The following is a 26,646-nucleotide window of genomic DNA, read 5'->3' as shown; positions in this document are numbered from 1 at the left end:
AGGAAAACACAGGCAGGCTCACCGTGCATGCCCGAGACTGCTGGTAGCTCCAGCCAGGCCTGCAGCCGCCCACGCAAGGGACCCAGGGCTGGGAGGGGGGCCCCTCCTGGGGCAGGGCACAGGCCCTGGGAATAAACCCTGAATTCCGGTGCATGTTTTCTCACAGCATAGTCTATAAACTTAGGGGCTGAACATGCATGACATTTTTTCAGTTTTTAATTTTTATTTTTTTGAGACAGGCTCTCTCGCTCTGTTGCCCAGACTGAAGTACAGTGACACAATCATAGCCCACCACAGCCTCAACCTCCTGGGCCCAAGCGATCCTCCCACCTCAGCTTCCTGAGTAGCTGGGACTACAAGTGTACACCACCACACCCAGCTAATTTTTTAAAATTTTTGGTAGACACTGGGTCTCACTATGTTGCCCAGGCTGGCCTTAAACTTCTGGGCTCAAGTGATCCTCCCACCTCAGCTGCCCTAAGTGCTGGGATTATAGGAGTGAGTCACTGCGCCGGGACTACTTTTTTGTTTTTTCTAAGTAGGACAAAAGATCACTTACATTTTGTTTCAACTGTGATATACCTCAGAGCTTTTCTTTTTGTAAGTCATGGTTCTACTCTCCTGTGGTAAATAAAGTGTAGAAGCCTCACGGGACTGAGACTTTGGGCACATGTGGATGGCAGTGGAGGGAACACGGGCTTTGCTCCGACCAGTTCTCCCCAGGCCAGGAGGGAAGCCCCAGCTGCCAGGCTGCAGGGGTGCAACGGGGCTGTGCTCTCCTGCACAGGCAATGGGAGTAAGAGGAGAATTTTAGACCCGCTGTTTTTCCATACAGAAGTAAGCTGAGGAGCCTGGTGTGCTGAAGTTGGAAAAACTAGCGTCCACACACTGCACACAGCAGCTGCGTGCTCCACCCTGGCACTGGCATCGCATTCCTCACCTGGAGACGGGGATGGGGAGAGGGGAGGCAAGTGAGTCTCCTCTCACCTTCTCACACTGTCTCGCCCTGCATCTGGAGAAGCATCTGGAGAAGCAACACCCCAGAAGTACAACTGGGACAGTAGTACTTAATTTTGATTTTACTTTAAGGTCCTCTTTTCCTCTTGAGGTATTTTTATGTTAGCTTTAGGAAACCTCAAGGAATTAAGTATGTGACAAATTGCACTCCCAAAGAGGCTATCTGGGTGTTTTTCTTCCTCCTGCATCACCCTGAAATGTCATTGTAGCTTTTCTAGAAAAAGGCACATCTGACAGTTAAAATCCAAATAAATGACACCCAAGGGCAGCCTTCCACTATTTGGAGACTCTGCCACAGGCAGTAGAAGGATCGTCTGCACAGGTCTCTTCTATATAAAATATGTAGAAAATGAAGGTTATCCTTTTAGAGCTCAGCTGGAAAAACCAACACTCGATGCACATGTTGGCCATCCTGAGATGGGGTCCTCCCAGCAAACCTTCTACAATGTGTGCTGAAGACCAAGCACATGCCAACTACACGTACTGCACATCCACATCCACTTATCCTGCATCTACCAGGCGCCAGCAAGGGCAGGTACCTTCCACATGGCACCGCTCTCAGCAACCCCCGACGGCAGGCTCGAACCTTGCTACCCTGCCGAGGAAGCCAGTAGTGCACTCCAACCCCAATCTGTCTGTTTCAGATCCCCCCTGCTACAATGACATTGCACAATGAGAGAAGGTGGCATCCAGCCCCACACATCGCCCTGCTCTAGAAGACGGCGCCAATAGAGTGGAAGGGTCTGTGCAGAATCTCTTAGGTGCTGGATAGGCACCTCTCAGTCTGGCCAGCTGGAGGAGGTGCCGAGGCACTGGGGATCACAGTCATCGGGATTCTTGAGACACAAGCAGGGCCTGGGTGGTGACAACAGGCACACAGCATCCGGCCGCAGAGGGGCCCTCGGCCATGGTGAGCAGTGTTTCACAAAGGCCAATTCAGGGAAATGAAGGTCTTTCCAGGCCACGAGTTTTTTTTCTCTCTCTTCCACTTAAAATGACAATCGCTTCTTTGAGATCATAAGAGATGCACATTCTTACCATTTCTATCATCTACATAACTGAATAGCAGAATTTCAGTGGAGAGCTGGACAGAGCTATTTTTCTGCCACTCAACTATTCATTTCTATGCATTCCTGAGGCATCTTCATAAGGAGAGAGCTTGATTTTCTTCTGAAGTTGAGATAAAGAGGCACAGAGGAGCCAAGTGGGTCTCTTGCTGACTGCGAGCAGCTTGTCATTCCTCACCACTTTAAACTAACCCATTCCCTCTTTCACTCCAGCCTCCACCAGGTGGCCACCGGGATTCACTTTGGTTCCTAGGAATCCTGACTCCGTCTTCCAGGCACTGGAGGCATGGCCCTGCCCTGCCTTGCCAGTCACACACCATCTCTTCCGAGGTATATCCCAGAAGCAACAAACTATATGCACTGCCAAAATGAGGTATCCAGAGGAAGGTACGCTCAGCTGAGACACAGCATCCAGGGAGGAAGGCCATCCCACAACCGAGGGAAGCACCTTATGAATTCTGCTCATTGCCCAGGGGCTGTCTCCAAGCAGGGCTGCCCAGAAGAGCTTGCTAGCCTTCCTCTCCGACATCTCTTCTATTCATGCTCTGGTAAAAAGTGATGCTCAAAATATTCAAATATTCATTGCTCAAAAATTAGTATTAATGATTTCAAATTTAAAAAAAAAGCCTGACATTGTACCAAGCAGAGAGATGCTCTGCCTGGTTTGTGTGTGAGGCATGTGGTTAAGTCCACAACCGGGTCTCATTATTAAGTGCTTATGTAGGTGTTCACGAACACACAGTGTCCCTGACTTCTCAGAGCAGGGCGTCTCTCCTGCTTCCTCACCCTGTCCTCTCTGGTTTCATGGAGATGCAGAAGAGTGTGTCTCCTCCTCACAGTCAGCAGTTGTGGGCTGGTATCACTGGCAAGCCACCGGCTGGTGCAAGCAGCCAGAAATTACACCCTATACACTGGAATGCTCATGGCTGGGGCCCATTCCTCACCAACTCCCTCATTAGTAGTGAGTTTTCCCCTATAAAAACTTAAAGGTTGTAGCATGTCCCCAGGAGGCATGGAATAATGTGTGGGCCCTGCTCAAACTCAATCCATACGAAGGCCACGGCTGCCCGATGTTCCCACCGCAGGGCCCATCTTCACGCAAGGCAGTGAAGCGGGCACTAGGGCAGATGCCCAAGGAGGCCCTCATCCTCCCCACATACCTTGTTCTCTTGAAATATCCGCCTTGTACCAGAACTTGGAAGTGTCTTGAACAAATTTCACGATCACAAGTTTATCACCTGGACTATCTGTAAAGCAAAATTTAAAAACAGTGACCATGATGGGCACTTTTCTTCTTGCAACCTCTCATCTGCTGTGATCCCAGAAGTCCAAATCCCATGCCAAGGGCAAGCAAGCGAGGGATGTTCTAAGGAAAGGGAACCCTGCCTTTGAAATGACTTGAGTTGGAGGAGGCAGTGACTGTTTTATAACACAAAACAAAACAACAGGATGCTTGGATTGGGTCTTTGCAATACATTTTAAGAATGCATAGGAAGGTAGCGAGGCAAGAGAGGGTAAGGTTGGTGTTGTTTAACCCATAGACCACACTGTTTCTTATGCACTTGAAATATTTCATAATGACGTTTCGGATGAATTAATTTAATTTGACAAGGAATTTGTTATTTACAAAAAGCCATGTTCCCAAGTGAAACGGAAAGTAGAACCACTGCAAATATCTGCACTTTCTACAACTGGAAGGAATCCAAGGTGGCCAAACACAGAAGCCAAGAAGAGTCAATGAAAAGCCTGGGCCAGTGCTTGATTTTGGACAAGGAAAATGGAAAAGTACCCCAACGGCTCTGGATTTTCTCTCCAGGTGCCCGGCCCAGCACTAGAGATGTGCCAGCTCAGCTGCAGGTCTGAACCCTTCCCTTCCCGAGTGAATGGAGAGAGGGGCCCTTCCACCCTCTGGAAACACACCTACCTGGCAGAGGTGAGGCCGCTTCTGAAGCCTTGGAAAACTCGGGAAGGACATTTGGGAAGGGGATACTGATGGTGCTCCCGCTGTGCGGGCTGGAGAAGCCACTGGAGGAGGCGGAGACTGAGCCCAAAGAACGATCCCCCTCCGAGGCCCGCTTCTTCTCAGGGAGGGGCGGCTGCCCAGGCAGGGTCACGCCCTGGCCCTGCAGACCTGGGCTGTGGTGGCTGCTGTGTGCAGGTGCCACCGTGAGAAAGTTGTGGGACAGGAAGCCATTGTCGGCAGCCCCTGTCGCTGTCAGCGGGATGCTGGGGGTCGGTGACGCTCCACGAGAATTGGCCAGCAAGGCCCCCAGGTCCTCCTCGGGCGGAAGGCCACTTCCCACTGGGGTGGTGCCGAAGCCCAGGAAGGCCTGGCTGCTGGGAGGCGCCAGGGAGTCCGGTGGCTCTGCTAGGGACAGCTCATGGCTGTGGAAAGGAGCCTGGAGCTCTGACGGCGGGAAGCAGGACAGCACTGGGGAGTCCTTCCTGGTACCGGAGAACTCAGCGCTGAGGGGACTTCCGGTGGGCCGGCCGCTCCCCAGCAGGGAGACCGTGGGCTTGGGGCTGCTCTCCACCCACTGGCGTTCTGCAGAAGAGGAGCTGTTCAAAAGACAAGCCGACCAAGACAGCATGTAAGGTACAAAGAGACACCTGAAGACCAGCAAGCATCACCCACACGGGAAGACAGGGATGGGCAAGTGGGTGCTGAGGCCCTCCAGGCAGCACAGGAGGTATTTTCCAAAACATGTACACTAAGGCCCTCTCTGAGCTCACGCTGCCTGCCTTTCAAGCCCCCACTTCATGCCTGGATGCTGCAGCCCGCATGAGGGCACCCAGGGGAGCCGCCACATGCGCAGATGCTGCTTCCTCGGCCCCTGCGCCTTCCCTCCGGCATCTTCACCGGGTCAAGGCCCTTTCTTCCTTTAAGACGCAGCTCAGCTGTGCACCCACTGGGAAGCCTTTTCCCAGCCCTTGGCCAGCACCTGTGGCCACATACACGTGTGCCCTCGGGAATAGAAATGCCCTCCCGTCTTGTCCCACAGCACTAGGCAGGGATGCCACCCACATTCATCCCCGGCAGCGGGGCCGTTGGTTCACTGTGGGTGCCCTCCTCCTCGCAGCATGATCCCTCTGCCCCATCTCCTTTATCTGCCAGACACACCACCAGTCCTCAATCCACGCTTGCTAGATGAACCAGCTGATTAACGGATACCACAGAGACTACTGGAAATTACCAACCACTTACGAGTACAGAAAGACAGCTAAAACCACACCACGTGACGCACGTATTTCACTAGCAATGGAACACTCATGGTTACAGAGTCTATGTGTAATGTCCTTAGATGAGGGCTCCTCTTTTATTTTAAGGAGAACAGAGGTAGAATTTAAAAAGTTAAATAGGGAGCTACGTGTTCATACAACAAAGCATAAAGAAACTTATTCCTACTCTGAGCAAGAGGAATGGTCTCATATGAATTTCCTCAGGGGTAGTATCTTTGTGAAGCAGAAATAGGCCATTTTTCCCTGTTAATACCCACCCCCTCCCACCCCCAGATCTTTCTGTAAACCAGAAGCCCTCTAAGACTGATTTTGCCTCTATTTCCTGTATGTCCCTATATTTTCTCATATGTCACCACATACACCTGTCCCCGGCGGTAGCAGTGTCGTGCACACAGCCCTGGTCCCCTGCCCCGCCCCATCTTCAGGCCAATCCCTGCCTGGTCTAGCTTCAACTTCTCTGAAGAGCAAGCCCCCGCTGGTCCCACACGCCTCTCAGCATTCTGGGTCTTTAAGGGGAACTTGTGCCAAGTTTAAAGATCCATCTTCTTACCTCTCTCTCCTCTGCCCGGGGCCATTGCTGGAAATGGTGCAGGAAGAAGCAAAAGCCTGCTGAAAGGAGGGCGTTGAGGACGCGTCAGCCCGGAGCATCGTGGATTTGGGTCCGATGGGGCTCTCTGACATCCCCACAGCGTGAGTGAGCGTCTCAGGGCAGCCTCGTGGTTCTGTAGCGGGAACACAGAAAGCACAGAGACCTCGGTTGTAGGACTGGAGAAGTCATAATCTCTGCTGCTTTTGCATGTTCCACAAGAAACAGTGTTGACTTTGAGGCTTTCTGTCATCCATGGCCATACTGAATATGACATCACTACCCGTAATAGGCTGGAGGAGGCGGCCAGCCCTACACCCACAAGCATGGGTTTATTCTCACCCATCACTGTTCCCAAAAATAAAGCAACCTAATTCAGTCCCCCACAGTGTCCAGCCCATTACCACGAGCTGGTCAGCTCTGGCATCCCTGCGGTCATGTGAGGAGATGCACATTGGGCCCCCTGGGCTGGTCCTCCCAACCCCATCCCCCACAAAGGCTGATGTCCTGTAACGTACTCTCCACCCCATGATCTAGGCTGCACCTCACTTTAGAATCGGCATGGCCTTTCCTCTGCAAACCAGCAGGCGACTTCTCCCCATAAAGACCATAAGTGCAGGCCCTGCGGCAGCCGGGCAGCCTAGGTGTCCTCCACCTTCCTTTGGTCCCTGCCCTCCCCAGCTGGTAACTGGGACATCAACATTGAGCACTATGAGGGTGCAAACCCATGCTGGTGCTTTCCAGGTCAACCCCGCTGCTTCAAAGGCCACACCGTGGGGTGCCCAAGTCACCCTCGCAGGTGGGCCAGAACGCAAACCTGCTTGTGTCCCATGCCTGAGCCCAGGCACATTCCTCTGACGGAATTTCTGTTTCGCTTCTTGCCCAGCAGCTGCATTATTTCTGGATATTTAAAACATCTTACCTTTTTTTTTTCTTTTTTTAAACCAGGCTTCAAGAAATGGACAAATCTACCATGGTCAATAAAATAATATTATTAGAAATACTGGTCATTTTGTTTTCTGTTTCAAAACTAGTGAGGATTGATAAGAGAATATTAATGTAGGAAAAAAGCCCATGTTATTCATTTCCTGGAGAGGGTATTGAAATTTAGAGATTTCCAAATGATGCTGTTTTCCCTACAACTCACAGGACTATCACCTCACATGCTTGAAATACGTGTTATTTTAATTATACTGAAAAAAAGGCTACCTTCTTTACCCTTCAAATGAAAACCAATAATAAAACTGAATACCAGAATCACACTTTATAAAAATGACATTTACTAAGAATACTCTGAAAGGAATTATCAGCAACTTATGTGATTTCTGAAGATGAAATATCTAGGGGGTTTTCATTAATCCAGGTGCCAATGAGCACTGGTCTGTGGATTATTCAGACCAGTGAGGAATTATATCCAAAAAAGCAAGGGAAAGCCCTGACCAGTCAACTAAATTACCTCCACATACAGGATGTAATATCCTGGTTTTTAAAAAAAATTCACCTCTACAGAATTTGCACTATCAACTCACAAATGGAATGCACTTCACTCCAATGAGGTAATGTCTCTACCAAGACAGAATGAACATTCTAAAAATTATATGGTATCCCCACATATGTGAAGTGAAGCACTTTTTCGATCACACATGTCATTTCAATATGAATTAAAAATTACTATTTTTATTTAGCACCAATTATTTTCCTAAGGAAACCTCATAGATTTTTGTTTTTTTTTTTTTTTGGAGACGGAGTCTGGCTCTGTCGCCTAGACTGGAGTACAGTGGCGCGACCTCGGCTCACTGCAAGCTCCGCCTCCCCCGTTCACGCCATTCTCCTGCCTCGGCCTCCCGCGTAGCTGGGACTACAGGTGCCTGCCACCACACCCGGCTAATTTCTTTTTGTATTTTTAGTAGAGACAGGGTTTTACCATGTTAGCAAGGATGGCTACGATCTCCTGACCTCGTGATCCGCCCGCCTCGGCCTCCCAAAGTGCTGGGATTACAGGCGTGAGCCACCGTACGCGGCCTAGATTTTTAAAATATATTAATCAGCACACAAAATGTCTGGAGTTATGCCTAAATTAACAACTATCCTAAGTTATCTAATAGATGTTGGGAGACAAAAAGTGAACTTTAAATGTTTAATTTTTCATGAAACTTTAAAAACCACACCTTTATATATTGAGGTATAACTAATATAAAAAAAACTGGATATGCTTAAATAATTCGGTCAGTTTGTCATATGTAAACGTCCATGAAACCATCATCATGATCGAGATAATTAACAGTTACATCATCATTCCAAGAGTTTCCTCCAGCCCCTTCTCTTGCTCATCTGGTTTATGTCACTTCACTTTAGTGTGCATTTCCTAAAATTCTACGTGAATAAAATCATTCATATAAACTTTTTTCCTCTGACTACTTTCACTTAAGAAATTATTTTGAGATTCCGCCACATTGTAGAATGTATACATAGCTCATTGCTTTTCAAAGGTGAGTACTTTTCCGTTGAATGGACATATCACATTTTCTCTGTCCATTTACCTGTTGATGGACACTTGGGTTGCTGCCATTATGGGGCTGCTACATATAAAGCTGCAATGAATATTCTTAGACACTTTTTTTTTGTACTGACATATACTTTCACCTCTTTTGGGTGAATACCTAGGAATGGAATGGCTGGACCATATGGTAAGTGTCTATGTAACTTTTTAAGAAAATGCAAAGCTGCTTCCCAGAATACTTGCAGCATTTCACATCCCCACCATCAATCCTGCCCCTACTTGGTATGGTTGGCATTTTGAATTTTAGCCATTCTAGTGCTGGTGTAGTGGTATAACACTGTGTTTTTAATTTGCAACTTTATTAATTACTAATGATGTTGAACATCTTTTTGTATGCTTATTAATAGGCATTTTTATGTGTTCTCTGGTAAAATGTTTGTTCAAATCCTTTTCCTTTTTTTCACTAGGTTGTTTGCTTTCTTAATACTCAGTTGTAAGAGTTCTTTATATATTTTAGATGCAAGTCCCTTATCATATATATGATTTGTAAATATTTCTTCTGAGTCTGTTGTCTGTGCACATATTCACTTAAGAATCTTTTGAGAACAAAATCTTGTAATTTAAGTCCAGTTTATCAATTTGTTCTTTTAGGAATAGTGTGTTTGGTGTTGTATCTAAAATAGTATCTGCCTAATCCAGTCACAAAACATGTTTTTCTGTTTTCTTCCAAAAGCGTTATAGTTTTGGAAGAAACTATAAACATAAGCGCTGATCCATTTTCAGTTAATTTTTACACATGGTGTGAGGCATATATATCAATAAAGTTTAGTTTTTTAAATATGGATATCCAATGGTACCACTACCATTTGTTGAGACTATCTATTCTTCATAGAATTGCTTTTGTAATTTTATCCAAAATCAGCAAAATATTAAATCCATCTAGGTTATTTTTCATTTCAGACATTGGAGTTTCTCTCTCCAGTGAAGTTTGGTTTGGGTCTTTTTATATGTTCCACGACTCTACTTAACTTTTTGAACACATTAAACATAGTTAAAATAAATGCCTTAATGTCCTTGTCTTAATGTTCATAATCTTAACATTAGTTTTGTGTCCTCATTAGTTTTGTTTTGGTTTCTCTCTTAACTATATTGCTATTTTCAGGCTTCTTTGATTGCCTGGTAATTTTTTATTGAATGCCAGACACTGTGATTTTATGTTTTTGAGTGCTGGGTATTTTTGTATTCTTATAAATGTTCTTGAACTTTATTCTGGGATGCAGTTAAGTTGCTTAGAAACAATTTTACCTTTTTGGGTCTTGCTCTTCACATTTGTTAGGAAGGCCTGGAGTCATGCTCCATCCAGTGTGAGTTATCCCCCACTACTGGGCAAAACCCTTCCGTATATTACTCAATGCCCAGTGAATCTTGATACTTTCCTCTCTTGCTTGTGAGAACAGGCACTCTTCCCAGCTTTGAGTTAGCACTGGGTTAGCCTCTCTTTCCAATCTTTTCATTTGGTTCTTTCCCTGGCCTTCAATGTCCCTAATGTCCTCCTACCCAATGCTCAGCTGAATACGTATGGCAGATCCTCTGCAGATCTCCAACAGCTCTCTCTCTGTTCAGCCTTCTCTCCATCCTGCAAGTCACTGTGGTCCCCTGGAGTTTCAACTCCAAATGCCCAACTCAGAGTCTCCCAGATTCTGCGTGAGTTTCCTCTCCCTGACTTACACCTGGAAACTTTCTCTAGGTAGTAAACTGGGACAACTATACCATCACTATGTTTGTTTCTTACTTTTCAGGGATCGTTGTCTTTCACTGCCTGATGCCCATTGGCTTGTAAGCCATTATTTCATATAGTTCGTCCATTTTTTGTTTGTTCAGTCAGGATAATAAATCAAGTCTCTGTTACTCCATCCTGACCTGAAGCATACATCTCTAATCTTTCATATTTAAAGATGAACAATTCACTGAAATTAAAGTTAACATCAATTATTCAATAATTATAAATTATTGAAAACTCTGTAAGTTAATATCCCCAACACTTAGAGTATTTGAAATGAAAAAGAGCAAAAAAACATATGCTATGAGAGTATGTTTAAAACATAACTGTGGAATAATAAAAATAGCTCAAGATTTGGAGCCGGAGGTTTGTGTTTGAATTTAAAGTAATTTGTTTTACCTTTCTCAGTTTACCACCTCACCTATAAATAGGATTAATACTGCTACCCACCACAGAGGGTTCATTAGTAGGCTAAAAGGGAGGATGAATAATTTACACAAACGTTTGATGTTATGGCTAAATAGAAAGAGGTTAAACATATGTTTATCCAGTGAGGTAGAAGAAGCCAGAATGTTAGACTGTTCACTGCAGGTCCTCAAGAAAGGTGGAAAAGCATGCTTATCAACAATCTTGGAGACATTACAATCTGTAAACCCTTATCTATCAAAGATTGCCACATCAGCTGCATCAGCTCAAAGCCAGCACTAGAAAGAGAGAGCATGTTAATTTTCAGTTACAGTGCAGGAGTTAAACTTCCACTAAGGACAATTATGAAAGCTACACAAAACACTAACAACAATAGTTTGAACCCATTCAGATCTCCCAAGGCAGCCAGGGCTTACTGGGCCAAAACCTCCAGGGAAGGGAGCAGGAGATTCATGGCCATTTTTCCTTCTCAGACATGGACCCGTTTGGAAGCATGTGGTATAGGGGCCATACACAAACTAGCAGTGGTAATCACACTGTTCTGGGGAGACAAAAGTTTGGATTCAGAGCTACCAAGGCACCAGTTCTGGAAATGCCAAGGTCTCAGAGAAATGAGGACTGCCGAGACAGAGTCAACACTCTGAGCACATTTCCCCTCAAGGCATTTCTGAGTCCCAAGTGGTAGAGGTACAGGGCCCATGCCCAGTAACCAAGACAAAGCCAGCTGCTATGAAGCTAAAAAAGATCAGCAGGGATTGTGGCAGTCTCTTAGTGGATGCTAAGTAACCAAGAACAGCAGTTCAAGATGTACCTAGGAAGAGGGGCCTTTGCAAACACCACAAGCTTTCAAGGTGAGATCCTTGAAGGGCTACAAACTAGAAAGAAGAGGACCATGACAGGATCTGACTAGGCAGCCTGGAAGAAAAATTATATCCTCTCTAAAGAACATGCCTCCCCCACCCAGAGCCTGACTTTGTCTATATTCTAAAAATACAGTATCAAACATTTAATTGTAAAAAATTGATCATCAATGCCAGGAAACATGACAAATGAAAACCAAGACTGCCACCACCCCACACACAGAAAAAACACCCACAGCTAGTTCAAAAATTGATGTTAAAAGCCACAGATATTAAAATAACTGAACAGAATGTTTAAGAAAGCAGAAGCAAAGAGAATTTCATCAAAGAACTGAAGTCCATTAATAATAATCAAATGATGTTCCCTGCCCTGTGTCCAAGTGTTCTGACTGTTCAATTCCCACCTGTGAGTGAGAACATGCAGTGTTTGGTTTTCTGTCCTTGCGATAGTTTGCTCAAAATGATGGTTTCCAGCTTCATCCATGTCCCTACAAAGGACATGAACTCATTCTTTTTTATGGCTGCATAGTATTCCATGGTGTATATGTGCCACATTTTCTTAATCCAGTCTATCATTGATGGAAATTTGGGTTGGTTCCAAGTCTTTGCTGTTGTGAATAGTGCTGCAATAAGCATATGTGTGCACGTGTCTTTATAGTAGCATGATTTATAGTCCTTTGGGTATATACCCAGTAATGGGATCACTGGGTCAATAGTATTTCTAGTTCTAGATCCTTGAGGAATCGCCACACTGTCTTCCACAATGGTTGAACTAGTTTACAGTCCCACCAACAGTATAAAAGTGTTCCTATTTCTCCACATCCTCTCCAGCACCTGTTGTTTCCTGACTTTTTAACGATCGCCATTCTGGGGGCAGGGGGAGGGATAGCATTAAGAGAAATACCTAATGTAAATTACGAGTTAATGGGTGCAGCACATCAACATGGCACATGTATACATATGTAACAAACCTGCACATTGTGCACATGTACCCTAGAACTTAAAGAGTGTGTGTGTGTGTGTGTGTGTGTGTGTGTGTGTAGCGAGAGAGAGAGAGAGAGAGAGAATAATCAAATGGAAACTCTAGAACTCAAAACAAAATAAATGAAATTAAGTATTCAGTTCATGATTTTATCAGCAGACTAAACACAGCAAAAGAAATTGTGAGTGAACTGGGAGAAAAATAGGAAGAAAATATGCAGTCTGAAGCACAAAGAGGAACAAGACTGAGAAATACACAAAAGACAATAAGACACGAGAAATGATTCTTAAAAATTCTAACATACACATAATTGGAGTCCAAGAAGTGGTGGAGAAATTGAACGAGGCAGAGGCAATATTGGAAAATATACATCCTGATAATTTCCCAAAAGACTCAAGAAATCAAGCCACAAGTTAAAAAACAAAACAAACAAACAAAAAACCTAAGGAAGATAAATAAAAAGAAAATTATACACAAGCACTTAATAGTAAAACTTCTGAAAAATCAAATACAAAGTCTGAAACACAGTGCCTTGTCCATTTTGGGGGAAAGGATGGGACACCAATTTCTGCACTAATGTTTTCAACATTTAATCACATTTCCATTATAGAAAAGCCCAGTACTAATGTTCTGTTTGTATGAACATACTGTAAAACCCTTGGGAATGGTGTGTCTACTGCACCCAACTGTAAATACCATGACCATCTCAAGGCCAGGCCTGGCAAATGCTCAGTTTGTGTCATGAATACATGTGCACGTCTCCTGCTATGACTGACCTGTAAATCCCCAGAGCAGATGCAGTTGTGTGACTGACTGCCCCTCCTCCCAGTATGGCCCACAGGAAATGTTCTAAAGTAAGTGTTTGGTGAATTTATTATTTCTTTCTATTAAAGCTGGGATAGAAAAACAAAGATGCATGGAGTTTAAAATCATCCCTCTGCACCCTCACTTCTATTCCCAGTACTAAGATGACTTATCTCCATTTATGTTTGTCTGTATTTCTTTTCCATTAAAAATGTCTTTGCTGGGGCTGGGTGTGGTGGGTCATGCCTGTAATCCCAGCACTTTCGGAGGTGAGGCAGGCGGATCACCTGAGGTCAGAAGTTCAAGACCATCCTGGCCAACATGGTGAAACCCTGTCTTTTCTAAAAATACAAAAATGAGCTGGGTGTGGTGGTGCATGCCTGTAATCCCAGCTACTCGGGAGGCTAAGGAAGGAGAATCACTTGAACCTGGGAGGCAGAGGTTGCAGTGAGCTGAGATCGTGCCACTGCACTCCAGCCTGGGCGACAGAGCAAAACTCCGTCTCAAAAAATAAAAATTAAAAAAAAAATGTCTTTGCTGGGCACCAGTTTTCCAGTAACATGGCCTAGACCAGCAGGAGAACGGAAGAGAGAAACAAAAGCGAAACAGGGAGTGCTTGCATGTCCTGCTTGTGTCAGCCAGATGAGACCATGTGCAAATTACTACTGCATGGAGGAGCATATGAGGTGCAGCTTTTGAGCTGCAGGAGGACCCACAGGGAGACTTGCTTCATCTGGAGGGAGCTTCATCTGAAGGCTTCCTGGAGCAAGTGGCATTTGATGGATGCCATCCTGGAAGGATGGGTGGCATGCATTCTGACAAAACCACTTCATGGGTTCTTTGCTTATTGGGCAGGGGCCACTCCTGCCATTCACTGCTGTGTCCCCAGCACTGGGTTGGCACCTGTAGGAGCTCCAGGTCATTCACGTTATGAACTAATGAATGAACTAGCAAAGGCTTAGAGGTTAGAGGAAGAAGTTCAGAGCATGACGTGGAAATACTGCTCGGGTGTCTTGTTCAGAGGAGTAGGTGGACGGTTGGTTGATCAGTTCCTAGGGTCTCATGCCAAGAAGCAGCACAGAACTTTGGAATAAAAAAAAGTTTACTAATCAAGTTTAATATGTCCACCTTATGGTTGGTTGGTTGAGCTTTCAAAGAGTCATATAAGAGAGGAGCACATACCCAGCACAGCATGCAGTACCTGTTTCTATGACTGACATTGCTCTTAGTGGTTCCCACAAAGCCACGGGGGCAATCCCTGGTGCTTCACGTCCCTGTTTACAGAGTCCCCATGCCTCAGGGCTCTAGAAGACCCCACGCCATGACTCAGAAGTCCTCAATGCACTCCCATGGCGCCTGGGAATTTCACCAAATGAGAAGAGGCTGAAGGAAAATAAAATCCACTTTGTTCCTGTTATCACAGTGCTTGTCCCAGAAAACAGCAAGCCCAGCACTTCCCATGAAAGTGGCTTTGTTTATCATTCAATTAGCACCAACTCTGGGGCACTCTGGCTGTGTAGTTCCCTCTGTCAGACCAGTTCCTGACCGGGTGACAGGACTTAACCCTTTATTTGGAGAAGGGGCTGCTCAAAGCATCAGATTCCATGTTTATCCCAAGGACTTCAGCACAGGGAGACTTGGGCTTCCTGGACCATTTCTCCTGAAGGTCCTTGGTCTTTGCCTGTGCTCAGAGATGCAAGTCGGCTAACAGAGTGCCACACAGCTCAATGCCACAGCAATTAATCCACTTATTAGATGGGCCTTGGCATTCCCAGATAAGTTGGGTGAGTGTCACATCTTCAGGTCAGTGGAGTCACTTCCAGTGACTGGGACTGCAGACAGCAAGGAGGATGCTGACAGCAGCTACACTTTACCCAGAACCTACACCCTGCAGGCGCTGTGCTCGGCACCTACCATCTCCACGTCCCTTAGGTCTGCAAAGCTCCTTGAGATATGCCCATGCTTAACGGAAGAGAAGAGTGAGGCAGCGGGAGCCTGGGTCCCTTTCTAAGTGCTCCTCTGCACTGTCCCTGCTGGGCAACTAGCAAGCACAGAACAGGAGCCGGCAGGGTTGGGGGAAGTGCACCGAAAATCTTATAGTCAAATGCACCAGTCAAGTGAGGATGATCTACCTACTGCAAACCCTTTTGCATGAGTTCACTTCATTTCTAGAAATGTGCTCACCATAAAAACAGGCAGAATTGTTGTTATTGCTTAATTTGTACATTTGATGTTCACGGTTAAACTACCATGAACATTTTTAGCAATGTTAAAAATGAGGACAGGACGTGATCTGAGCTCCTTGTTGTGGGGAGATCAGGTGCCTGTATCCTCAGCTCTGCACCTAGAAGAGCCCAGGAGATGGCCGGGGGTGGGGATGACGGGGGTGAGGAGCAGATGGGATTTGCACCGTCTTGGACAGGGGCATCTGTGGAGGCATTAATCCCGCTGCTCCCTCCAGAGTGGGAATGTGGTGGGGAGGTCTTCCATAGCCCTGCGCCTGTGGCAGCCTGTCTCTCTGCTTCAGAGGTGGAGACATAAGGACACAACAGTGAGCATAATGGTCCCTCAAAGCAACTACATGGAGGGTTTTCTGGTGCAGGCCAACTTCTACTAAGGCAAAAGCTGCCTTCCTGAGGCCATGCACCCCTCCCCTATGAAGATGTGTTTCCACAACGTGGGGGGCTCCAGAGGCCACACAGGGATGCTGTTTAGACCGTGTGCACGCCAGCACAGCCCTGCCAGCCAGAGCCGATCTTGGGCCCTGAACAGACGCTCCTTTTAGTTCCAGCATCCTGCTGGCTCAGCCTCCTTCTGCCCGTCATTCCCACAATATTCTCACATTTTCCCTTTGCTGCTCAGACCCAGAGCAGGAGGCATAATACCGTTAGTGTGTGGAAACAACACTCATCTCACTTTCTGGTATTCTGCCTAAGCAGCTGGTGTCCCTGGTGCCCTGCGGGGGTGAGGTGGCTGGGAAGGCCACTGCTGCGGGGCAGCTCCTCGGGACCGGGCTAGAACTTGGGAGGCGCGTGCCCGTCCTTCTGGGACTTCAGGAATGTCTATGCTCCTCTCCTCTCGGCTTCCACTTCCTTCATTTCCTTTACCCAGAACAAGGGTGACAGAGGGTCATGGGCCCTTTTCCAAACGATCTATTTTTATGCTCTCATCCAGGCTTCTGTGGGAAGCTGGATACCACTCATTCTCCAATGGCCACTATTTACATGACATATAAGTTAACAGGAAGAGGAGAAACCCACGGGGCTCAGGCAGGGCCACTGGCTCGCTCTTCCAAAGCCTTAGAGCCTGGCCAAAACCTGCAACCTAAATGTGTAAGGAGCTGTCAGACATATTAAACATTCATGAGGGATCCAAACATCAAAGTTCATCCTTAGGGTGTGACTCTTATCATAGATGCAAGAACCATAACTTACTTAGCAAAAAATCAGGATATGTGACATTAAAAACAAAATCAGCATTTTCCTGTGTTCCCAATTTCCCATGTTCCTGATAAGGCATAAAAATTATTCACTCATACATCAATTAGTAACTACAAATCGCCTTTGAATGTTTTATATCACCTTTAATGAAAAATAAAATAAATTTAGCTGAAGTCAATATTATAGTCTCCTATCCAAGTGAAGAAACTTGAGTTTTGTTAACTACCTAAAAATGCAGTCTCAATCTTTGGCCCATAAATACACAGTCATATTCACAATAAACTTTCAGAAGTAAGTGAGAATATCTATCTATCTATCTATCTATCTATCTCTCTCTCTCTCTCTCCATTCTTTCCTCCCTCCTAGTCACATCCCAGGATTATTATGCAGTTAAATAGGAAGTATCTTTTTCCATTATTTGAGACAGTTCTAACAAAATGGAACATCAAATCTCGCGTATCCTTCTTCTATTACATTTCTAGGCGGGGAATTGGGGCTGCTGCAGAGGGACAGCTCAGATCTCCAAGTTATAGCCTAAGCTCTTCTGCCATAAACCATGTGGTGTTGGGCACATTGTCAACCCCTGGGGCCTTCAGGATCTTCATTTACAGACTCACTTCAATTGGGATCAGATTAGATTATTTCTAGGGTTTATTTAGCTAGGAATTTTTAAATTCTAATTTAGAAAAGCAAGACTTTGTATTGGAGTTTCCTCAGTAGTGATTAGTTCTGTTTTTTTTTTTGTTTTGGTTTTTGTTTTTTAAAAGTCCCTATCTTCACTTTGGGAGGCCGAGGCAGGCGGATCACTTGAGATGAGGAGTTTGAGACCAGCCTGGCCAACACTGTGAAACACCGTCTGTATTCAAAATACAAAAGTTAGCCAGAAATCACTTAACCCGGGAGGTGGAGGTTGCAGTGAGCTGAGATCGTGCCACTGCACTCCAGCCTGGGCAACAGAGCGAGACTCCATCTCAAAAAAAAAAAAGGTCATTATCCTATAATTCTTTTGTTATTTGTCTGTGAACAATCAGGCCATTTAACCAACCTTCTTGAAAGCAAAGAGAAGATGGCAGGTAGCCAGATATAATGAGAATTAATTAGTGACAACCCCAACACACTGGAAAAGCATTTTCATGGTTTCTGATGAGAATCAAAGTCCTGATGAGAAACAAACAAACAAAAATGATGAAAAAAAACCCACAAATGGATAAATAAATACTTTCTTGGTGTTGAACCTTTTCTTTTTAAAATCCTGATGTTAACATAATACAAATAATATGAAATTTGTTCTACAGCTTAAGGTCAACTGATTTCAGCAAATATGAGAAATGCTCTCAAAAGGATAAATTGTTTCTGTCTTTTTAAAGGAAGCAAGGTTCTTATTCCCCCAGTGAAGGCAGAATTGCTCCAGCCAGGGCTGAAATCGGAATCCTGTCCACCAAAAGCTGAGTGACCCTTTTATGACATTCTCATCGCAATTGGAATTATCCCCTTCAAAAGAGAACATGCCACAGTCTTCCTTTTAAGCAATAACACAAAAGGAAGTAGAAAATGTAGATGCAATAGTTCATTACAGTTGGAGCCCTATTTTCTCTTATTCTTTGAAGATGTCCCATTTATATTCAAGGTTTTGATCAGACTGGAAAGAAAACACATTTACCAATTTAGTTGGTGTTGTGTAGAGAATTCTAATGTTGAAACAGTGAAAACAGCGTTTTTCTTCATAGTGAGTGTTTCCAAAGCAGTTTTTACACTTGGGATGCACTAACTGGAGGCCAGTTCCTCCAGTTCCTCACACAGTCCCTTAGCAACCTACAAGGGATGAGAGTTGTAAAAAATGTGCTTTGGTTTGAGTTCTCAAGAAAACAAATGTCTTCCTTCCTTCTAGACTTTAAAGAAAGATGACACTGAGGTGGAGCTACTAAGGCTGCCTAGAGACCACATCAAGCCTGCAGACAGAGCCAACACACAGCTGAGAAAATCAGGGTCTAGGGAGTCACTGGAAAGAAATGTGTGAGAGAGACAGAGAGAGAGACCCACCTGCTGAGTGGCCAAGGAGTCCTCATGAAGCCAAATCTGAGGCCACAGCCACCCACAGCTGCTCAGTGAGTTTCGTTATTTTTCTCAAATTGTGGTAAGACATACATAACAAAATTTACCATCTTAGCCATTTTTAAGTGTACAGTGCTGTAGCATCAAGTACATTCACTTTTTCGTACACCAACTATCTCCAGAACTTTATAATCTTACAAAACTAAAACTCTGTCCCCATTGAAATAATTTCCTATCCTCCACCCTAGTCCCCACCATCCCACTTTCTGTATGTATGAATTCAACGACTCTAGGGACCTCATGTAAGTGGAATCATACAGGATTTGTCTTCTTGTGACTGACTTACTTCACTGAACACAATGTCCCTGAAGTTCTTCCATGTTGTAGCGCGTGTCAGAACACCCTTCCTTTTTAAGGCTGAGTAATATTCCACTGTATGCATAGATCACATTTTGTTTATCCATTCAGCTGTCCCTGGACACTTGATAGCTTTCACCCTCTGACTTTGCGAACAGTTACATTTTCTCCTCTCTTGTTCCTTTAGCCAGTTTGAGTTGGGACTGGTTACTTCCAACAGGAAACGGACTCAGTGACACAATGTCCTTGCCTCAAAGCTGCTTCCAGTCCAGTGGGAGTGGAGACAGACAGGAATGCACCAGCACAGGGCAGTCAGGCCAGGGTGAGGGTATGCAAAGCAGCACCAGAAAAGAAAAGAGCCATCTGACCCTCCTCAGGGAAGCCTTCCTTATGCTGAGCCAAAACAAAAGCAAAAATCCACAAACAGAGGAAGTATTGCCCTTCACAAGCAGAGAGAGAACCTGCATAAGTGGCTTTGAGAGCCCTGGGCTGATTATCATGATGGAGAGTGGAGGTTACCATAATGCATACACCACGCCCACACAGGAGTGGACAGCGGTCAGAGAAAGGTTCAGGCTGCTCAAGATGATACCAGCAAGGGTCTATGCCGATGAAGAGGCTGTAACTAAGACGCTTGGTTCCAAGTCTTTAGTCCGCAGAATAATTCCAGTCTCATAACTGGACTGGTCCACAGGACAGGAAGTTTTGATGTTTTCTGTTTTCAGGCAGAATTCCTAGAGAATCTGGCTTTCCTTTAGAAATGGCACATGGGACACAGATGACACGTGCTGAGCTTTGCCAGAGCCCTTCTAAGGAAAGGTCACTTTAGCTTTGCCACAGCCCTTCTAAGGAAAGGTCACTTTAGCCTGGTGGCTTGACAGATGAAGCCTCGAGGAGTCCTGGTCCAGGATCATCATTTTGTCCTATAATCACTGTCTGAGTCCATGTTCACCACTATATAGGAACAACCGAGGCTGGGCAATTTATTTTAAAAAGAGGTTTATTTGGCTCACGGTTCTGAAGGCTGTAGAAAAAGTATCTGCACCTGGTGAGGGCCTCAAGAAGCTTCCACTGATGTGCACTCTGCACACCCTCACCCTGGCCTAACCACGCCATGCCGGTGCATTCCTGTCTACCTCCACTCCCACTGGACTTGTGAAAGGAAGCTGGCATCACATGGTGAGAGGAAGGCGAGAGACAGAGAGAGTGATAGAGAGAGAGACAGAGAGAGAGAGAGAGGAGGGGAGGTGCCAGGCTCTTTTTGACAATCAGTTCTCATGTGAACTAACAGTCAGAACTCACTTGTTACCATGAGGACAGCACCAAGCCCTTCATGAAGTATCTGCCCCCATGGAGGGGACAAATATCCAAACTATATCAATGACTGCACCATGGAAGTCTAAATCACATAAGGCCCAGGGGGAAAAACCTCCCCTGTAATCTCAGAAGTCTCTTACCATGACTTGAAAACCTTATTCAATGTGGCAGATTTCAATGGACCTGAATAGAACCAAAGACACCCTTAAAGGACCTGCCTCTCTAAGAACCCCTGTGGCACTCGGGGCATCTGCATCCCTTATGCCCCCCAGCCCATGTGCCAGGGACCACAGGCAGCTAATGGGGGTTTCTCATGTAGTTTCAGAAACTGGAAGACTGCTGCTTTTGAGAGAATATCACTGGTCAGACTCTAACCAGGTCCCTAACTAGGCAGTGCTGTCTTCGCCCAGTATTTCTAAAGCGTCCTGTGAGCAATGAGGAATGCAACATTGGGAATCCTGTGTTAGGTAAGAATTCAAAACCTCAGCTTCAGTAAAACCCTTCACTCAGTTAACAAAAAGATGTATTCTCATTGCAGTAAATATAACAGAGACTCAGAATGCATTTTATCTTTGTTCAGAAAACATAAGTTATCTTCACAAACAATCACTATTTTACTAATAGTGACTGTCTGCGCGGTGCTCAGTGGGCTTACTTGACCCTCAGAACAACTCCTAAAGGTGTGCACTCTCGTCCATCTACACCTGTGAGGAGGCCGAGGCTTCAGCACTTCCCCTCACCTGCACCTGGAGGGAAACACACGCATCACCCAGCTGGAGCAGGACTCAAACACGATTCTTGGGTTTCCCACCTCTAGCTCATTAGCACGAACCTCATTCCTTTTCACTCTGTCCACAGCTCTGTGAGTTAAGAGGAATCCTGGTGTTCCACGAACTGGGAGTATTAGTCAGCTTGGGCTGCTATAAAAAATACCACACAGTGGCTGAACCAACAGAAATGTATCCCCTCCCAGTCTAGCAGCTGGAAGTCCAAGATCAAGGCATCGGCAGGGCTGGTTTTTCCCGAGGCTTCTCTCCGCAGTGCACAGATAGCCATCTTCTCCCTGTGTCCTCACATGGTCTTCCCTCTGTGTGTCTGTGTCCTGATTGCCCCCTTCTACAGGGACACAAGTATGTTGGATGAGGGCTCACCCTAAGGGACCCACTTTCACCAGTCACCACTGTAAAGGCCCTTTCTCCAAACACAGTCACATCCTGGGGTTCGGGTTAAGGCATCACTCAACATAGGAATGTGCAGGGAGTGGAGGGAGTCACAATTCAGCCTAACACGAGGTGTGTGGTTTGGGGAGATGCAGCCTTTCTATAAATGGCAGGAGAGTGACATAGGCCCTACTTCAGAGTTCTCAGGGAATCTGCCAAGTTAAGGCATGAAAGGTGCTCACGGCAGGGCCTGGCCCCTGGCAAGCACTCGAAAGATCCATCACGACGAGGAAGAAATGAAAACTGACATGAGGCATGTGGCTTTTGAGGAGACCACACAGACTTTCTAATGTGTCCCTTCCGACTCTTGGAGCATGGGAATTCTGACCAGGCTGAGGCAGGACTCCAGGAGGAGCCAATTGTGCCAGAAAATCTGCATCTCATGGGGCCCTGAGCCAGCCAGAGGAGGGAGATGATGTGGCTTCACCCGCCTTCCTTCTTGGTCCCGATTCTCCTCTCTTTGTGTTTTTGTTTCACTAAGGTTTCCGATTCGTACCATGCCTAATGGGTAGGCTACTCACTTTGCTGATGCAAGGGTCTCATTCTCAACCCACTGGTTTTCGGTGGTGCCATTCCCCTTCAGGCCGGCTCTGTGTTCTTCATGGGCAGTGTCTCCACGTTCATGCACCATGCCACTGGCTTCTGGACCCCGAAGGTGCTATGGAGCCCAGCTCCATTCCACCGAGTCCAAAACTCACGAACACAGAGGCCACCAGCACTGTTGAAATGCCAGCAGGGTGTGTCGGCATTTGGAGGGCCTTCCAGCAAAGCTTTGAACATGCTAAAATTGCTCCAATATAACAAGTGATGTTCCAATTAATAAGATAATTTACAGCAATCCACAGTCTCTGCCACAGGTGGTTCTCTCTCCAAGAGGGTTGTCCTGGGACAGAACTGGACAATGCTTGAAGCTCTCATCTGTCCCTCTGCCTACAATTACTCCTGTCTCATAGGAAATAAATTTAAGAAATGGCCATTTTGCTCTGAGGGGAAGGAGGGAACAAACACTTGGGAGTTCAGAAAGACCTTCACTCAAATAGACCAAATTGTCCTGATTTTACTCTACATTGTTTTCTTCCCCCAAAGACCAGCCACTTAGAATGCACAACACAATATAAAAGACCTCCTTGTCTACAGCACTCAAGCCTCTCTCTAACCAGCAGTTCGGGGAGGGGGACCCACTGCTGAAGCTTCCCTTCTGCCCATCATCCACCAAGGTTTTCCTGATGATGAACATTCACTGAGGACTTCCTGACCCTCCCAGCTGTCCTGGAAGGAGGAGTCTCATTGGCATTCTACAAAAAGGTTAAAGGCTAAAGAACTGTAAAAGCACCAAGCATCCCTCAGAACTGGTCCCTCAGCCCCAGGACCAGGGTCTGGGTACATTACATAGCCTTGACCTATAGAAGGAAGCTGACACAACAGCAAAACCACAAACCAATGGGAAAGCACATGAGAATGAAATAGAACGGGCAAAAAAAAAAAAAAAAAAAAGTGAAGGCCAAGTGCGGTGGCTCACGCCTGTAATCCCAGCACTTTGGGAGACTGAAGCAGGCGGATCACGAGGTCAGGAATTCAAGACCAGCCTGACCAACATAGTGAAACCCCGTCTCTACTAAAAGTACAAAAATTAGCTGGGCGTGGTGGTTCACACCTGTAATCCCAGCTACTCAGGAGGATGAAGCAGGAGAATCGCTTGAACCCGGGAGGCAGAGGTTGCAGTGAGCCAAGATCGCGCCACTGCACTCCAGCCTGGGTGACAGAGACTCCATCAAACAAGCAAACAAACACACACACACACACAAAATCAAAAAAACAACCCAGTGAAATGAAAATTAACAAACATACCCTAGGAATGGAATGTTATGATTAGAAAAAGAAAAAAGAAAATGGTTTGTGAAAGCCTGTATATGACAAACATAAAACTGAGGGGAGTGCCTAAATATTCTAAGTTGCTGATAATACTTACCATGAGTCGAGTGCAGTGCTCAAGCTGGAAGGACTGGAGAGCCCACAGAATCACAGAAGCCCTACCCGGGGCATGAAGCCCTCTAAAGCCCTCAAGAGCAGCCTGCCTCCGCTCCCTGATTCCCTCATACGGAGGCCCTCGGTGGCCATGGACCCTGCTCTACCTAGCACATGGCCAGTAGCACACTCTGCTGGAACCGTGTCAGAGGTGAGGCTGTGTCTCATTCACTGTCACATCACCAGGGCTTCCTACATAGGAGGCCAGCAGGGAGGGGTCCCCTGCTGAGGATTCATTGCGTGGTAGGCACCCCGTCTCCAGCCCACCTGCAGCTCTGCACACCCTGGGCCGACCATGCAGCCAGTCTAGGGCTGGAGGTACCGCTCCTCGAGGCCTCATGTGCCCAGTCCCCAGTTGCTTTTTCTCACGGAGCCACATTTCTGAAATCTATGCATACGTTTTCACCCACAGTGCATCCTGTTTTACCTGGCACTGTTTTCCCTGTCTTAGTGTCATATAAAATGACAGCTTTTCTGAGAATCCACCTATCTTCAAATCTTCAAAAGAAACCCAAACCAAAGAGGCCAGAAAGAAGTGGCACATGCTTCTGGTACTGAAAGAAAAGAACTGTCAACTGTGAATTCTATAACCTGCAGAAATACCCTTCAGGAACGAAGGAAAAATAAAGAAATCCAGAGATGAAGGAAAATGAAGAGATTTTGTTGTTTGCAAATGTCCCAGTAGGGAATGGCCAAAGGAAATTTTCTAAACGGAATGAAAATCATAAGATTTGGAACTTCCAAAAGGAAAGAAGAATGTTCAAATGAGTCAAAGTAAGGGTAAATATTACAGTCCATTCTTCTTATGAGTTTCTTAAGTCACTTTTGATAGTCGGAGCAACAAGCAGACATCATCACATGTGGTACTCACCATAAACGGATAAGATACTTACAACAATTGTACTTTAAAAATAGGGAGGGTGAAGAAACTTAAATTGAAGTAAGATTTCTATGCTACACTCCAAGTGATAAAATAATACAAGTAGCCATAAATAATGACAAGTTATGTATATACCAAGAGCAAGGACTAAAAAAACTACAGGAAGAGATATACTCAAAAATACTATCAATAAATAAAGACAGAGTTTCCCCTAAATGATAAATAAATCCACAGTAAGGCAGGAAAAGAGAAACAGAAGAGCAGAAGACAGGAAGGAAAAAATCCGGAAAAACGTATGCACCCAGATTTTCTACTAAGAATTTATTTGACATTGACATCCTTGGTCCATCTGGAACTGATGTTGGCATGTGTTATAAAAGGGATCCATTAACCTTTTCTACCTGGCAAACCTCAGCTCTATTTATGAGGCAGCTCCTCTTTCCCCTACTGACCTGGCTGCCTCTTTTGTCTGGCACCAAAGTTCCAAGCATGTGCTGGTCTGTTCTGCACTTTCATCTATTTGTTGGTCAATTTATCTGTCCTTGTACCAGCTCATGTTTACGAATTTTCTATCTTTGTCGTAAGTCCTCATTTCTAGTAGTTGTATACTGGCTACTGAGAATTTTTACTTTATTATATAAATTTTGAATGAGCTTATCAAGTTCCACAAAATAATCTGCTGGCATTTTGACTGGAACTAAATTAAGCACACAGATGAAATTGGGAGGGTCCAACATGTTTGTGACATTGTCTTCCTATCCACAAACATGGCTTTCTCTCCATTTATTTTTATCTTTTTAAATGTCTCTTAACAGGGCTAGGCACGGTGGCTCACGCCTGTAATCCCAGCACTTTGGGAGGCCGAGGCAGGCAGACCGCTTGAGGTCAGGAGTTTGAGACCAGCCTGGCCAACATGGTGAAACCCCATCTCTACTAAAAATACAAAAATTAGCCGTGTGTGGTGGTGCACATCTGTAGTCCCAGCTACTCAGGAGGCTGAGGCCAGAGAATCACTTGAACCTGGGAGGCGAAGTGAGCCAAGATCATGCTACTGCACTCCGGCTTGGGCGACAAAGTGAGACTCCATCTAAATAAATAAATAAATATTTTTTAAAAGTCTCTTAACAAACTTTGAAAATTTTTGAAAAACTTTGAAAAATTTCCCTGTTAAGAAAAAAATAGTGTCTTTTTAAATAGTCTGTGCATAGCTGTATAATTCCTGTAACCCTTCAATTGTCACCATGATATCCTTGACTTGATTTCCTCCAGTCAAGTGCAGCATGAACTACAAAGGTAACTGGGACTTTTCTCGTGATGATAAGTCTAGCAGGCAGCAGAAGTGATGGGACCACTGGGAAAACCATCAAGGGAAACCAGACTTGGAGGAGTCAGCTTGGAAGCACGATGGACCGTGTGGTTTTGTGTATCAATTACTCCCATCAACAGATGCACAAAGAGGGGCTCCCAAGACCCACATCTTCCAGAAGCAAGCCTTGTCTTTGGTCCCATTTCCTTCTTACCTCCTCAGAGCAGTAAATGAGTTCCATAGCATTCTAGAAGCTTTTCTATCTGTACTTGGTCACTCAAGAAAGCTAGGCATCCCACTGGTGACTCTGGTCCTCCTGAGAGCTGAGCCCTCATTCCTCTCTCTTCCACTCCATATTTGTAAAATCCTGTTTAACTTTACCTGGGTGACCCAGTACCCACCTGCCTTCTCCACCCAGCTATCCATTCTACCTGAGGCTAATTAAGAATCAAATGTCCACAGAGAACACTGCTCAAGGAAGGCCACAGGCCACCCTGCTATCTCGTGGTGGAACTAGAAGTTGACATTCCAGTGATTTCTTAGTCCTGTGTTCTTAGGTTATCTCCTGGCAAAATCACAGTGAGCAATGGGACGGAGCAAGAAGGCAGAGTGTGCTGTGTGACGGGGACCTCCTGGTCCCTTGACTCTTACTGTAAACTCATTCTGTTTACAGTCCCTCCTGATAGGAGGGAGAGGCCACCTGTCTCAGCTGAGCCTAACGTAAAGAAAATGGGCACGGTATTCTCATCAGATCACAGGACTTCGAGCCACCCCAGACCTGTGTCTG

General features: G+C 45.5%; 1 protein-coding gene across 17 annotated transcripts in view; it reads right to left on the bottom strand.

Moving 5' to 3' along the window:
* The window catches only part of TNS3 (tensin 3), a 308,545-nt gene that overhangs the window by 23,762 nt on the left and 258,137 nt on the right, over positions 1–26,646 (bottom strand). For all 17 annotated transcript variants that reach the window (XM_054559218.2, XM_054559216.2, XM_054559228.2 and 14 more), the window contains 3 exons: positions 5,875–6,046; positions 4,009–4,643; positions 3,245–3,331 (listed from right to left, as the gene is read on the bottom strand). In XM_054559218.2, the coding sequence (XP_054415193.1) occupies positions 3,245–3,331; positions 4,009–4,643; positions 5,875–6,046 (894 nt within the window). The remainder of the gene's footprint in view (positions 1–3,244; positions 3,332–4,008; positions 4,644–5,874; positions 6,047–26,646) is intronic.

Source organism: Pongo abelii, chromosome 6 (genome assembly GCF_028885655.2).
Source record: "Pongo abelii isolate AG06213 chromosome 6, NHGRI_mPonAbe1-v2.0_pri, whole genome shotgun sequence".
Classification (NCBI taxonomy): Eukaryota; Metazoa; Chordata; class Mammalia; order Primates; family Hominidae; genus Pongo; species Pongo abelii.
The sequence above is the reverse complement of the archived record's forward strand: the minus strand, read 5'-3'. Positions and strand labels throughout refer to the sequence as shown.